This window comes from Melozone crissalis, unplaced genomic scaffold, assembly GCF_028551555.1.
Source record: "Melozone crissalis strain CALT ecotype California unplaced genomic scaffold, PUWL_Pcris_2 ptg000002l_1, whole genome shotgun sequence".
Classification (NCBI taxonomy): domain Eukaryota; kingdom Metazoa; phylum Chordata; class Aves; order Passeriformes; family Passerellidae; genus Melozone; species Melozone crissalis.
The window spans coordinates 13948335-13965590 of record NW_026535780.1 but is presented as its reverse complement, the minus strand read 5'-3'; the positions used below and the strand labels follow the sequence as shown (position 1 = coordinate 13965590).

General features: G+C 32.7%; 1 protein-coding gene across 4 annotated transcripts in view; it reads left to right on the top strand.

Annotated features, from left to right (window-relative positions):
- CSMD3 (CUB and Sushi multiple domains 3) overlaps positions 1–17256 on the top strand; it is a 586421-nt gene that overhangs the window by 273333 nt on the left and 295832 nt on the right. For all 4 annotated transcript variants that reach the window (XM_054290025.1, XM_054289307.1, XM_054288554.1 and 1 more), the window contains 2 exons: positions 5682–5785; positions 11793–11905. In XM_054290025.1, the coding sequence (XP_054146000.1) occupies positions 5682–5785; positions 11793–11905 (217 nt within the window). The remainder of the gene's footprint in view (positions 1–5681; positions 5786–11792; positions 11906–17256) is intronic.

Below are 17256 nucleotides of genomic sequence, written 5' to 3'. Positions count from 1 at the left end.
TTAATTAATATTTATTCCTTAATATTATCTAATATATAGCTCATTTAAGCTGTGTCTTAGCTTAATACTTAACTACACTTGTAAGGAGAAAACATTCATTACATCTACAGAAATATCATCATTATTTTACTGGTAGAATGTCCCATTTTATGGAGGGAAAATGTTACTATACATCTAAAAATATTTTTAGAGTTACATTTGCATTGGAAGACTCAGGATAAGAGATGCACAAGTACGTGCAACTTTGTGTCTTTGCTCTTCCCCTTCAGAAGCAGTTCTGAGGAACATATTCTTGCCTCTGTTACACACCATTCTGCTTTGGATGGTTTGAAATTTTTAAAAGTTGAGTACTTCACCTGGAACACTACCTTCCTTGGAAAATCTTCAGGGAGGTAATTTCATCAGGAGCTAGGTACACATATTGAACAACTGTCTGGAAAATCTGTTGTCTGGAACACATCCTTCTGAGCATGCTCTCTCTGAAAAACTCTAGGAAGTTCTCAAAGTAGTCATTAAATATTCAATAAAACCTTTTCCCATTTTGCTGCTGAGCTGGTGTTTTGCCCAAGGAGTGGGTTCTAAAGGATATATTCCAAGGCACAAAGAAGGTACACCTACAGAAATTTGTTAGAAATTAGATCTCTGCTCCCAATGATTCCTTTAAAAACTTCTTAAAAAATAATTGGAGACCAAAGTACATAGTTACAATTTTCAGAAAATTATTTTTCAAATAGGACTTTACTTCTTCTCTGTAGAGACTGGATAATACTTATTAGTTTTACTGTCTCTTATTACAATTTTTGTGTAGGTTTATAACTTCAATTTAAATCAGGCATTAAAACTTTTTTATTGTTCTTGGGTTTATAAATAGCAAGAGCAGCCCAGAATGTAGAGAGACTTTTGCCTTCTATTTAGCTACTTTTTAATTTTTTTTTTTTTTTTTAGGTAATAATGCACAGGTCAGCATATTTCATTTTGAATAAAAATCCAAAACAGAACAAAAACAGGTACATGTTTTTTATGTAGTGTGTAAATGAAGGTAGAGGAAATGCAAAATTCCTTTTTCCTCATAGTAGTATATAGGGATGTATTTAATAATATCGTCTGGAACACAATTCAAGATATTATTAGCCTATATCAGAACAATTGTAGCAGCCTGATACCTGCTGGATTAATCACAAATGCTATTATAAAGGCACAAAACTTTTAGGCACTACTGAGTATCTATTTCTAATAAAAGAAAATATAGTAATTAATATATTGGTTAATTTTTAGATATTTTTCTTAGTTCTGAAGCCATACAGATACATATCTGATATCATTAGTTGACTCAGCATGTGTGAAATGTTAGCTCAAGACTGGTGGAAAACTGTCTGAGATGGAATCTTTGAAATTTTCTTCTTCTGCCTTCCAGAACCAACTTTTGGTAGTATAATCCTATTATCGAGAATCTTATAGCTCAGACATATTATTAACAAATATTTTTGTTCATAATATTGTTCCCTGATGTTATACCTTGTTATTTGAAAATATTTTGTGGTCCCTCATTTTTTTTCTAATCAGCTTTGAAAGAGACTGTGGGGCAGTGGATAAATGCAATAAATGCATAAATATATTATAGCATGATCGATGTTTGCATACATCAATAAAACCCATGGATCTTATTTCATTTATATTAATGCTTTAATCTTGCTCTGGGAAACTGGAAAAATAGACTTTACTAGAATGCATAGATCAAGAAAAATACCTGTCCCTGTGCTTCTGATTGCTATGCATCTACTAACCAGATCAATAGCACACTTTAGTAATGCTTGTCTGATTTAAAAATATGTAGAATAAAGCAATAAATCATCACAGGTTTCCCTGAAGTGTTTATTCTTATGAACAACAGACTAAAAAGTAAAATAACTCTTAAGATTTTACTCTAATAATAAAGTGATTCAAGGATCCTACCCAACTTTGGTTTGCCATTTATAGAGTTTTCAGAAAAATTAACAAAGACATGGTTAGATAACTGGTAAAACAAGACTTTTTGGAAAGTTTATTAAAATGTCTTAGGTTATTTACTCACCCAAATTTCAGTTTTTATTTTGAAAGGTTCCATCACAATCAACTTTAAATGCTGATATCATCAAAAAAACCTGTTCAGTTGACAATTGTAGTCAGTTGACTATGCTAAAGGGAATAGTCAACATTATGAGCACTGCAAGTCCGACTGACTTTGAGTGTGGTCTAACTAAAGCTGACATTGTAAAACAAGCACTCTGATAACAAAACCTTAAGACCACTTATTTTCTTGCTCGTTGGCATATTTGGAAGGATTTGAAGTACATTTTCTATTGTACATTTTGTGTGTACTTTGCATGTCAAAGGATGAATTTCCAAGAAGTATCCAGGGTTTATTTTTACAGTAGGAACATGTAAAGGCTTGTACAGTACACGTGTAGTAAATTAGTTTCCTGATGGATATTGACAGTTTTGCTGTTTCTATACGTTACTTTTGCTCAATTTGTGCAAATTCCCTTAAAACTAAAAATCTTCAATATCAGCTGACAAGCACATTTGTTAAATAAATGGCAAGTTTACTTTACCAGTTCCAAAATTTGTGCTGTAAATCATGTGAGGTTATGTTAAACCTAAGTTTGAAATCGGTTGCGTATTAACTGTTACATACAGCTCATTTATTTTAATGACCTGGAGTTACGAAATACTTCATTGTTACTATAGAATGTTTAGAGTAGGCTTAGCAACCAGTTTTAGCCCTCTTCCAGTAGAGGTATGCATGGTGAACAAAATTATTTATTGTCTCAAGGAATAAAATTTTACTTTCTACTGCACCTAAAATATGCTTCTATTTGGTGACTGCTGTTTCTGATTTTAATTTACTAGTGTCAATTTTGCACAACGATGAAGCATTTTCTAATTTTCGGTTGAAATGGAAACTTTTAAGAAGAAATCTGGGTAATGGACTCACAAGAATAGGATTATCAAATGTCAATGTTTCAAATTACTTATAGTCAGTTCCTACAATGTTTTTTTAATATATTCTAACATTTTTAAGTCATTAATGACATCATTGCTTCTTATAGTCTTAAAAATGTGACTGTTTCACAGAATATGATACAAGACAAATGTAGACTAAGCTATGCTCATGTGGCTTTATCGAACTACAGTTTTCGATATCCTACCTATCCCATTGTCATAGTTTTAGGTGAGTTAGAAAGACAATGAGAAAAAATTCTTGTAATTAAACATCCCTCTCTGAAAAATTTTAATGGAGAAAAAAATTATAAACTTTAAAAATGTACACTTATTTGGATTAAAAATTAAAATTCAAAAAGCTCTGTTTATCATAGAAAATAATTTCAGATTGTAGAAAAGTGGGAGATTATATCAGAGCAGCCAGATTAGAACTGAATCATCAATAGTTTGGATATTCACTACAGAAAAGTGGAAAGATTGAAGCTGAAGTCTAGTGCAAAGGTTGAAGCTGAAGCCTATGCTTTGAACAAAAAATCAGTTTTGGTTATTTATTCATCCTCCACAATATTCCTCAATGAGACAGATATTTTTCAGAATTTTCTCAGTTTTTTATTTGTGGGCATTGTTAAAAAAGAATGACAAAGATCTTACTTTTCTGCAGTGAAATAAAAAAAAATTTTTTTTTCATTCCTTTTTAAAAAACCACATACCTTGAAACTTATATTTTCCTTAACCTCTGTCTTCTCCTCTGATGAAGTATGCATCACAAGGGATAATGTTGATTGTGCTAAAGAAAATCTGTTTTAGCTTTCTGACATAACTTATGTAGACAAGTACTTCCATTACAAAGGAAGAGATGCCTTGTATCAATTTGGTGATACTCAACTAATATAAAATATCTAGAAGGATATTAATTTTAAAAAATATTACCATTGCATTTGCCAAAAAACAATCTGATAATGAAGTTATATTTCTTGATGTGTTTAATGGAAAACAGGATTAAGATTTATGATCATGAATTAATTACACAATTTTTATACTATCTTCCTTTTCTTCTTATTATGTATATACTATTGATGGTTTTGCTGCAATATTATTTCCAGATGTATTTTACTATTTGTAAGTGAAAAATGCTTTCAAGTTGAATTCAATACTAACAGTATTTGCCCATGTTTTATTGTGGAGCCTTCTGTTCTGATGCAACTGCACATCTAGTTGCACAAAATTTAAAAGCGGACCAAAAATTAACAGCTTGGTTTGGTTGGTTTAGAGGTTTTTTGTTTTGTTTTTGGTTGGTTGTTTTTTTAAGTACTGAGTGAAATATGTGTCAACCTTTAATGTAGTCATGGATTTCAGTTTAAATTCTTATGCCTAGTGTTACAAATTTTGTGGCTAGAACAGCACAGAATATCCAGAATATTTTTTTAAACTAAGAAGATTAAGAAGGCTTATGTGTAGTTTTCTCCTCTTTACTCAATTAGAGCAAATCAGCTGCTTGCCTATGCAATTTTCCACGTCCTTTCCATCTGCACCCTCTCAACTCTCTGTACTTGACTGCAGTTCCTGGGGTATGGTGCACGTATAGTACACATGTACATGCACACACAGGCATTTATTTATGTGCATGTGCCAAAGTGGCTGCACTTCAGTCTGCACTTATGTCACCATTTAGACCTGTAAAGGAAAGTGTTTCTCCTCCCTTTGGGACAAATTGCAATCCTTGGAACATACATCAGTTTTCCAGCTTGCCTGTACTGGCTTTTGCTCATACAAACACGTCCTGCTTCAATTACCAGAACCCCAGTGTAACAAAGGAACAGGAGCTTTCAAGGACATGATAATAATCCATCAGAATGGCATCCACATCTTTAAGCACAAATGCTCTCAGTTCTCAATTATAACTGTAATAAAAGATGATTTATTACAGTATTAAAATTCCTACATATAAGTATTCTGTCATTTTAATCCATATGAAATTTTGAGGAACTAAAGACAGTTACCATGATTAATACATGGGTGGAAACAATGTGCTTAGTTTATTTTTCTTTTCTTTTCTTTTCTTTTCTTTTCTTTTCTTTTCTTTTCTTTTCTTTTTTCAATTGTGCTGAAATTTGTATCCTTCAGCAGAAGTATGCATAGGGCTATTTAATTTATAGGATATTAAAAATGGCCATGATTCTGATAGTTGTATTTTGCTCAGCTTCATGAATTAAGAGCATTTCTTTTACCTTTCATACCTCTTTATCCTACTTGGGCCAGATTATACACGTCAGGAGTAAATTAAATTCTTCATCTTCACTGCATTTACTTAATGATGTACAATTATTTAGTTGGTGTTTGAAGACAGTGGTACTGCACATAAGGCAATTAGTTTTTTTGCCCTTTGAGTATATACTAATCAAAATGTAATGTGATTACCCACAACTGTAATAAACATGTAACAGCTACATAAATAAGTGAAATGATGGTGCTTTGAGGAGGTCAACAGAGTGATGATACCTAAAGGGTTATTATAATTCATATTTCATGAATCAAAACCTAGGGGTTAATTGCACTAATTTATTGTGAAATATGCAAAACTTACATGCAATTATTAATTGGAAGATCACTTTTAGTTACACTGATGAAAAGCTTAATTTGCAGGCTGATCTCTCAAGTACTTTTATTTTTAAAGTATACTTACTTATTTTATTTTGTAGGTTATTCAGATAAATTTTGAAGAATTTGATCTGGAGATTGGCTATGACACCCTGACAATTGGTGATGGAGGAGAAGTGGGTGATCCTAAAACTGTACTTCAAGTGTAAGTCTTTTGCATTTACAGTTTGTGTACATTGAAGAATGCCATTAATGTGTTTTGATGAGACTAAATAACTATTCGAATCAGATAAATCTGAACAAAAACTAAGTGAGCTTCTAAAATTATAAAGGTGACAGTGTAAATATATTGCTATATGTTTACTGTTCTGAAGTCAGAAAGAGATGACCTAGACATCACAAAAGAAAAAGATGAACTCAAATCAGAAGTTTGAAAGGCATGGTGTGGACACTCAGATTTAGATATGTAAATTTTAGGAAGTATTGTTCTCCCTTTTGTGTGTTCTCAAATTAGAAGTGTATAAGAACATAATTGAAAATAGATATATGGACAATTTGTGCACAAATTTTACAGTCCTCTAGCAAGGTTAGCATGACAAAAGATGTACTACAGCGTCCTGACCTTAATTTGCTTAGTGACTATTACAGATAACTCAGAAGAGCAAGTTAACATAGTGAAGAAAACTACTACAGAGAAAGGCTGAATATGGAGTTACCTAAACCACATTTTGCAAATCAGCATTGAGTATTGAATAGATTTTTATCATTCACAGACATTTTTTCTAGAATGTGTGAGCCCAGATACGTAGATATATAATATTCTTAACAATCATTGATTAACTTAAAATCCATATTTGCCAAGTACTTAGCTGGTAGCAATAATACTAACAATTGTCTCAAGATAAATCCAGAATTGTATTATTTTGTAAAATTTTCAAGACAGAGTTATAAGTCAGTGATTCTGTTTGTTCCACAGTGCCTTGAAAATATGCAGAACACTAATTAGTCCTTATAATGAATAATTTTATATAACTCTAGTTCTAGTCTGAATAAATCACTCATGTAGGAGAAATTAATGTCTTTTAAAGTACATTGCATTTACTTTTTCAAATCTGAGTCAATTTTATTTAAAAAAAAATGATCTACTGCTTAAAAGCCATAAATTGCCTGTAAGGGATTATCTGGTATCTAGAGAATATTTTTAAAGGCCAAATAACATTTAGCTGGTAATTTTAAATAAACGCACCTTTCAGCAAATACCTGATGTAATAATTAGTTCAAATGAGTTAATAATGGAAACATAGATAAGAATGTGATACAAGTTTAGTACAAAATATATTTAATCATAAAACAAAATAATAAAAAAATTAGGATTCTTTAGAATGATATTCCCCTCAGTATATTTATTGGAAATGTGTATAAATAATTGCATATTTTATTATTCCATTATTCACCATAAGAATGATATGAAGAATTAGTTTCATTTGACTACACTAAACCCAAGCTTTGACTCTTTTTCTGTCCTAATTTTACCTCATTCATATTAGTAATTGCAAAACTTCAAACAGAATATACAATTTTACTAAGATTTACAGATTTTTGTAATAAATTCTCCTTTAAATTTATCCTCCAGAAGACAGATTACCTGGCCTTCTATTTTTAATTTGTTTTGTAATCATTTTATCCTTTCTGTTCTATTTTGTCTAATATCTTCATTAATGGTCTGGACAAGAGGTTTGAGTGTACCCTCAGTCAGTTTGCAGATGACACCAAGCTGGACTGGAGTGTCCCTCTGCTGGAGGGTAAACACAGAGCTGAAGCTCACAGGTCTGTAGTTCCCTGGATCTTCCTTTCTCTCAGGAGTGATGTTTTCCTCCTTCCTGTAACCACGTGACTGCCATGACTTTTCCAATGATGGAGAGTGACCTGGCCACAACATTAGCTAGGCTCCTTATGATCCTGGGATACATGTCATCAGGCCCCACAGACTTGTGAATTTTCAGTTTCATCAAGTGGTCTTGAACCTGCTCTGTGCTTGCAGTGCGAGTGACCTCTCTCCCCCAAATCCCATGTAGAGGATCAAGGACTTGAGGGAAATGGGAAACCTGACAGCCACTAAAGACTGGGGCAGAGAACTTTCTGAAGTATCTCAGCCTTCTCCAGATCTGTTGTTACCAGTTCTCCCCTCTCACTTATCAAGGGAAACACTCTCTTCACCTTTTTTGTTTCCTGACTAATGTCAGAAAGATTGGACATTGTTCCAATGTCAAGAACTGGATGAGACTGCCCAAGGAGGTATTGGAGTCAGCATCCCTGTAGGTGTTCACATGTGTAGGTGTGATGTTTAAGGACATGCTTTAGTGGTGGACTCGGCAGTGTTGATTTAACCATTGTACTTGGTGATCTTACAGGTCTTTTCCAACCTAAGTATCTGATTGCAGGATTATTATTCATGAAAAGACCACCATTTGGCCAGGTATTTATGGTGCAATTTCTTTAGGATCAGGCAGTCTCTTAATGGATTGGAGATGAGGTAATTGCTACCACTAATAAATTTGAGATTTGTGGAAGTACTGTAATCTCTATTTTTAAGCAGTACTAATCATTTAAAAAATATTGCTGACAATGCTAGAATTTAGTTTCAGCTATTCTTAAATTCCTAAACTATATAGAATAGTCTCTCTTGTGGAAGGAACCTTTATGGTGGAAGTGGCACTTCCACTCATGTGGAAGTGCCAATGCATAAATTCTTACTAAAGTTTAACTAAAATATTGTTACTAAATTACAATAATGCATTAAGGCAAAGTGAAATATTTTAAATTTTGAGTTATATGGTAGAGCAGTTTGCCCAGATTGTATTTCATTGAAGATGTTAGCATTTCATAAAAGTATTTCTGATGATGTACTTTTGGTTGGGGAGAAATGATGGAATTATTAAAAACTATTAAAATTGCCACAAACATAAAGAATCCTGAGTATTTTTTAAAATTAAAAAAGTTAATTAGAATTATGGAGTCTTAACATACAATAACTGTAACTAACTAGGTAAATAATTTTTAAGAATTATTACTATGAAGATCCTGGAAAAGCAAAAAAATACTCCATTAATTTATGGGGGTTCAATATTAAGTAACATTATGCAATAAGCCACAAGTATTTTTTTTTATTTACTCATAGAATCATTATTCGGTTATCAGAAGTATCAATGGTGGAGTTATTAGGGTTAAATGCAAAAAAAATTACACAGAAGATGGAAGATAATTAAGTGCTATAAAAACCATGTAAATCTTTTCTCTTGTGAGCCATGCAGACTTTGTCTGAGATGTGATGCATAGCAAATAAATCAGCTGTTGTATCATTTAATTTTTGGGTTTTAAATCTTAAAATAATTATCTTTCCCCTGGAAAATTGCTAAAGAACATTGGTTTAAATATGTCTCGTTTATGTCTTAATAATGTGAAAACATTTATCTACCAATTTATCAAGGTTAATCAAGAAACTTATCCAAGTGTTTAATCTGCTAGTTTTACTGGGCACTGCTTGATAGTAAGGTTGAGAAGCAAAAATGGAAGTTAAGTGGCATTTAGGAATTAGGTTCCTAAATTGATAATTGCAGTCCTGATTATTCCTATTCTGCTGATGTAAATCAGAGAAGGAGCTAAATTCCAAAGCCTTTTCAGTACTTGCCATTAAGTTTCTCTGGTGCCTGTGATTCTGAGCCTGCACCCAGCAACGTGACAGTCTGCTCTGGCCTGGTGAGCCTGGCATACAAGTGAACTTAAACCTGATTGCTATAATATTTTTAGTCAGTTTGAAAAGATAACTGATATGAAGCCATTCTTAACGCTTTCTTATGAAACTAAAATGCAAGGTGGAGCAGTGTTAAATGTTATTACCAAGGGATAGAGGGGAAGAAGGAAAATAAATGGTGACTCCGTACATCAGTTGCAGCACTTTTTCAGGACGTTTGGAAGTTTGCTTTCAGCAGCTTGGTCTGACAATTACTGCAGGTGACTTTTAATGCAACATCCATCTAGGCACTGGTTCCTGTAACAAGCCTTTTGAAAATCCAGCATACAAATTGTGAAATTAAATCTTTTAGTATGCTTGCTGTGTTGGGTGTGCATGTGTCTAATCTCATATTACAGGTTGTCTTCAGCAAATGGAGAGTGTCACAGTCTTCTGAATGTCCTCAAACCCAGTCTTCAGCATACTCTCTCAGGGGGAGAATATATGTCACTAGGATGTGGGAGGAGTAGTTCTGGAGTTGTAGAGGAAGAACTGGAAAACACCCTGCTGGGTGTTGTAACTGTTAAGCTGTTTAATAAAAAGGGAGACATCATAATCACATACTTCCATTTCTACTGCTCTCAGTGTTCACTCTTTAGCTTTTAAAAGGGAACATGTACTTCCAGGAGAGGAATCTAGGTACTGAATACAGGGTAGTGGAACCTACATAAATCCCCAGAAGGACAGAAAGAATAATTCTCCAGTGCAGACTTTCATTATTTTTTTTTAATAGCTTCCTTCATATAATAATGGTTTTCTGGATCTTATTGATCTGTGGCCCATTCCTAAATGCTTTACAGGGACTTAAAAAAGGACTTAAAAGATAGATCAACAAGTGATTTTTCTGTTCTCTTAATTTATTTTTGGGGTTTTTTTCATTAATGTATTTTCAAATTTTTTTTTTTTTTTCTGTACTATTTAATTGGAAAGTATTTCTTGTAAAAATATGGATAAAATAAAAAGTATTTGTAATTAATTTCAGAAAATGGGAATGCTGAACATTTTGATGGAGATTTTTTAAGGAAATTATTCTGTCTGACACAACAGAAAGATTAATATTCTCAATGCCCTTAATATTCAAAATACATACTGTCAGTCACCAGTGACAATTACAAAACTCTGTTAGCCATTACATCAGTGTGGTTTCTCAGAAACATCCTGTTAATCTACTAATTTGGCAAAGACTGAACTCACTGAAGACACTTTCCCTTAGTGCAGGAATGAGCAGTTAATATGTTATTTTGGCCAGGCATTTACTTGTTCAGTTCTGGCAAGAGTCTTTCTAGTAGCTCCATCTGTGAACACAGATGTGGGAAACAGACGTGGGTTTTTTTCCCACAGCAGACTATTCAATAGAGAAGGAAGCTAAAAAGGACCAGAGGGAAGAACTAAAATTAACTGTAAAATGCATTTAAAGTAGTCCATTTTAAGTTTCAGCTAGCTTTAAAGAATGGTTAGAACTTGAAAAAATGAGCAGTTTTCACTGCTATACAGTATTGTGCTTGTGATCCACTTTACAAGAATAAAAAATATCTGGAAGCTGTTCAGCATTTCATTTCAGATAATAAACTATAACAGAATCTGAGACAAAATTTTGGGGGAAAAATGCAATATAACATAAAACTGCAGATTTCACAACATTTCCTTATTGCTATCACACTGTTCATTCAGCAAATAGAATCAACATTTAGGACTGCACTGATTTGCAAGTTTTTGCAAATAATACTAAAATTTTTAAAAAAGAAAAAAAAAGAAAATCAAGTTTACTTCTTTCTATTAATCAGCACCCTGTAACAGTAGAAGGTTTAAAGTTGTGACATTTGTTAGTTTTCTTAATGAAGGAATAGACAACAGCTGATTCTATTTAGGCTGTTTTTTGTAGAAGAGGTGATGAGAGGAGGTGAGAGAGTGCAGGGAACACAAGAGCCTTCATAATAATGTTGCTACTTAAAAATGACAGCTTTCTTTTAAATATGGAACACATGTATTTCAAAGTGGGTAGCTGCATACTAGAAAAATCAAAGAATCACTCTAATGCCTCATTATGGGCTTCTAATGCAATTGATATGTCTTCATGTACCTGAGTAGTGGACACTGGATTATCAGATGAGGTTAAGGATTAGGGAGGTTGTATTTCTTTCTGAAGCAGCAACTGAAAGTGAGATGAAATATTTCAATACAACATAAGTAGTAGTTGCATGTGTTTATAGACTACTATCAATTTTCCAGTCATTGGAAATGTGAGAGTTGTCCTGGTGGGCCAGCTAGTAAATAACTAATTTAGTGTGAGCTGAATGCAATGAATTTAAAAGTAAATATTACAAAAAAATGGTTGGCAGTTATTTAGATTTCTTACAAAAAGAAAAAAAAATCTCCTTACTTAATGCTTAATGGCTTTACAGAAATTTTCTTCTATCTATAGGTTAACCGGGAGCTTTGTACCAGACTTAATTGTGAGCATGAGCAATCAGATGTGGTTGCACCTTCAAACGGATGAAAGTGTGGGCTCAATTGGTTTCAAGGTTAACTACAAAGGTAATGACATCATTGGAAGCAAATGTAATGGTGTACCAAAAACTAGGCCAATATTATGGAATGTTTTTCTTTCATATTAGTGAGTGGATGCATTCTACTTCCAGTTCTGTCTGTTTTAAAAAGAAGAAAAATATAAGCTGAATTGTAAAAAAAAAAACAAACAAGCAACAAAAACTCTTAAAGGTGTTGTGTTACATGAAACACAAGCATTTGTTTGATATGTTGTAACAGCAATTGAGTTTTGACATATAACTTTACACTTTACTCTTATTTTCTCTTATTTAATATTGGCAACTATTGAAATGAAATAATTCTGTGGTTATTTAGAGATGAATGAGTAAAACAAAATGAATAATTCCTACATTCTTTTGAAAATTAATGTCTATCATAATATAAAAATACCACTGCGAGCGAATAACTTGAATTACTACTAAGTTTTGAGCCAGGACCAAAAAAACCCTAATAATGTTATTTTTTATGGTCTTAAAGTACATAATGCACTATATAAACAATCTGTTGCTATTTGATACCTCTGGAAGGGCATACAGTTTTTATAGAGCATGAGCAGCAAAATCAAAAAAAAAAGCGAAATTACAACATATATATACATATTCATGCATTTCTGTATTATTAAAGAATGTGTGTTTTTTTATATTAACTTTGACATAGGTGTATGTCTTTCTTACAAGAACTTTTTTCATTTCATGGTTGCTGTCTAGCACCAAAACCAGATACTAGAATGTATGATTATTCATCAGAAAATGAGAGAGAGGAGACAAAAGTTAAACCAGTGATTGTGCATATTAGAAATGGAGCTGGTGTTGCTGAGAATTGACAGAGGGAGTGAATGAGCATATTGTGAATAAACCTGCACAATGTGACTTGCTGGGGTGTTTTTTTTTTGTCCATAGCTTTCCTGTAGTGTAAAGTAAAGCTCCACAGTGGTGTGGTACAAGTGCACTTGTGCACTCTAGATACTCATATCTAGTGGTCTAAGATAAGAAGATCTTAGTACTTTGCTGCATGGTAATGATTAAGACCTAAGATTTCCAAATTCAAGCTATTGAAAGGGGCAAGAGAAGGATTAGTATAAGCAAGTTTAATAATTTCCTAATACAGCAAAACTAGAAACCTATTTTAGTAGAAAAGGATGGGGTTTCGATCTGAACTCTAACTTGCAGAGCTCAAGTTGTCGATTCTTTTATTTTCATGATTCTTTCCTGATAAAATTACTTGCAGCAGTTTTAGTTTGCAGAAGGCTGACGATTATTGTCTATTCTTATATAATATGTCTTCTTTTATTCATGAGTTACATTTATTCTTAGAAGCTATAGTACTGCAAGAATAAAATTAATTGAATATGAATAGGTAGAAGGGTACAGAAAGGGTGAACATTCACAACAGCATCTCCATTTAATCAACTTTGTGATTGTATGCCTAGACATTGAATATATTTCTCTCTTGCCCTACGATGGTAATTTTTTTTAGTTCACTAAATAGCACTTGAATGAAGCAAACAATGAATATTTGCTCTGTGGTGGTGGTTGTGTGGGGGGATTGCCTTTTCTTTTCTCCTTTTATTTCTGTTTGGGTTTTTTGTGGGATTCCCCACCACCACCTCACCGCCAATCCAGAGTCTGGGATAATTTTTTTATCTAAGTTGCCTTCATTTTGATGCCTGAGAGGCTGTGTTTATTAGACATATCAGAAATTAGGCAATGGTCATAAAATGGAAAGGGTATCAAGGGCAAATCATGTCTTAAGGGATTGCTATTTCTGTTGTTTTTAAAACTGTGTTAAGTCCTTTATAGTAACAAGGGTAGGCACTGAAAACAGATGCATAAATGTGTAGTATTTTGGATTAGCAACGGTTCTGCAATTTAGGTTTTGAAATTTATGAATTGGAAGGTGGGAGAAAATCCAGTGAGGTAAAACTGAGTATTTGCATTAGAACAGTGCATTAAGGGCTGTGACATAACACTGAATTATTTACTAGAATAAAAAAATTGCAAAGAATTTTCCCTTTTAAGAGAATTTTTAGAGATACTTATGAGAATGATGATTTCTAGAAGTCAGGGTCAAAGGGAATTTCAGTTTAAGTTATTTCATTATTTCTTTAAAATGTATGCTTATCTTGCTTGTTCATCTCTTTACTAGATCAAATGTATTACTTTGACTGACCTCTTCCACCTCACAAATTCCACTATCCACTTAGACAGCTAGCTATGGCTGATGCTGTATTTATTTTACATGTATTTATTATGTGTTTAAGTCTTGTAAATTTCTGCTTATGTGACAGGTACAATTACGTTAGCATTTTACCTTAGATACAGCAGTTTGATTTTTGAATTGAATCTTCTCCTGATCATTCCCACTGCCCTTGTTTTAGTTTTCATCATGGAGCAATCTTGAAAGGCACAAATTACATTCGTTTGAGTTAATTCATAAGATGCAATTGAATGGCATCAGGAATAGCATTGCTTTGGTGCTTCAGCTGCTAATGGGCATTTCTCAGGAACTTGTAAAGCTTTTTTCAAAGTAAAACCACTAAAACACAATGAAATGCACATAGATAATATGGGTATTTATTGTTTCACTTTACTGATCTACTTATGCTGGAGTTAATTACTTGATATTGTACTTATAACAGTATTTACTAACACTAAAATAATTTACTACTAAAAGATTTTGATGATCTTCTGTGCTTCTCAGACTCAACTAACTAGATGTAGTGGATATATCCATGCCTCATCCCATCAAAATTCATGACAACATTCTTAAATCTTAGTGACATTTGCATCTGATTCTGGGCATTTTGAAGATCATTCCAATTCCTACATGGAATATGAGGAGCAAAAGGTTACGGGATGTCATCACCATCGGTGTCATCACCCAGGGCCCTTTCCCCACTGTTCCCCAAAATGGTACACTTGCTTACAGAGCAAGATAGAAGGACACCTCCTTTCTGACTGGAATAGAACTGAATATGCCACATCATTTCTAGTTTTAGAAATAGACAAATTAATTTTTATATACATCTGTATATATCAGTTTTTAGCTGATTTTTTCTTTTAAGTTTGTTATTACAAGAACTAACAGATGATCCTCTTTTATGTATCTGCCATTTGATAAAATCTAGGAAGATTTAGTGAAATTTTGTTTACTTACACATTGAGGTGTTGGAGCTATTTTATGGTTTTTAATAGCTAGATAACATTTTAAATATTAAAAATTAAATATTTGTGAGGCTATTTTAAAGTAAATAAATATTAATTGTTGTTATATAATCTCTTTTCCCGTATCACATAAAATAACACTACTTAAAACGGTAGAATAATTAATATAGGGATTAGACAGGACAGAAATACAAGCACTGCCTCATTATAGATAATATTTTATCTCTTAGCCACTGTAGTATAAATTTTTTTGGGTCTGTTTCATGCCTCAAATGTATGTGTAGCTTTATTAAGTAAAAACATGAAATACTTAGAAATTTAACTGAATTATTTTCACATCATAATTTTAGGGATTATTTGAAAACCTTTCTTTAGAAGTGAGATCAGACTTTGGTAATTGTGTAGTTAACAAGTAAAATAAATAAATAATGGATTTTAAGACTTGCCATATCATTACTATGAAAAGAAACCACAAATTAATAGTTTTAAATGTTGGAGTGTTTCATGAATGCTTAGGATCATTCAGTATTTCAGAAAATGGTACCATATTGTCACAGTAACACTTTTATTCTCAAAACCATGGTGAAGAGAAAAGAAGTATGTAGCTAAACAGTAGTAGTAGAGAAACAATCTCCAACATACTCAAACACTGGAACTGAATGGTCTTCATCTATAATAGAGTATGAAACAGCTGCACAAAATATGAGACAAATATATGGCAGAGCCTTCAAAGAAACCCAGTTTTCTGAGATAAGATTTTGCAGATTTTGATTTCACAAAATCTTTTACAATCTAGCAATAGAATATTATAGTTCATGGAAAATTATATATGAGAATATAAAGTGTAATAGCTTTCATACACATGTGTCTCCTTTTGTAACTTGGGACATGTGTGAAAGATTAAATATAAGATCTTCCTTATACCATCTTTCAACATAAACTGTATGACAAAAAATTTTGGATTAACAAATAATGTAAATAGTCATGGTGTAAAATAGTAGGAAAAGATGCCCTAGGGAATGAAATCAGTAATGTAAACATAGTAAAAATTGGCTTTATCAGCATCATGTGGGAAAGCTGAACTTCTGTTTAGGTCAGATTTGAGTCTTCTGGAATAGACAAAACTAACCACAATTTCCACAATGATGACTGAACTTTAGGATATGGGATTTACACTCTGACATCCTGTATTTCAGATTTCTTTTTGCTTAAAGCATGGCGTCCATCTTGCTTCAAGCCCTATGGCTTGTTCCTGAGTTCTTGGGATACTAGTGGAGCCTGGGGCAGCTGTCTGGAATTTGTGATCCACATTTTATCCTATTTTCCTAGCACTAAGCACTGAGTTTCAGATACATCTGAGGGTTTTTGTCACAGATGGCACAGAGATATTTTTCCATGACTAACTGCCCAACAGTGATTGCTTTTCTATTGGTGACAGAATACTGAATTATCTGAATCCATTGTTAGTCCCCCATGTCTACAGACATGAATTTCAGATGTGTGAAATAAGAACCATTTACCATAACACAGACTTCAGGAAGGTCTCACTTTGACAAACTATGAAATTTGCCTATCTATGGAATATGTGCCTTCACGTCATTCTACCAAGAGAAAAATATAGCTTTAATTTTACTGTTCCTATTATTGGCTAATTAAAAAAACCCAAAAAACAACAACTAAACATCAATGAGACTTTGGACAGTTTCATTGTGTAGTTTTGGGTTTCACAAGACAGTTGATGTATTTCTTTAGTTAAATACTATGTAATCCTCCTTTTGTGAGGATGGGGGAAGGAAAGCTTTTCTGCTTTCTACATATCAAAATCAATAATTAAATATATGACACATTTCTACTTTCTGAACTGTTCAATTTTATAAATTTCAGTGTATATTTTTTTGTGGTATTTTAACTGTTCTGATGACTTCTGTTGCCTTTCTATCCACTCTTCTCTGTGTTTCTCATCATGTACTTGTTCTTTTTGTGTGTTTTGTGGTGCAATAACTAGATAGGATCATATAAATTGCTTATTTGATTGGATTCTAGCCTCAGTTCTATGCCTTGTACATCCTAACTTTGTTTTGCAGAATGACATGCAGAGATTTGCACTAATGTTGAAAATCCATGGAAATTATTTAAATCCATGGAAGTTTCATGATTAGTTCAAATTCTTCAATG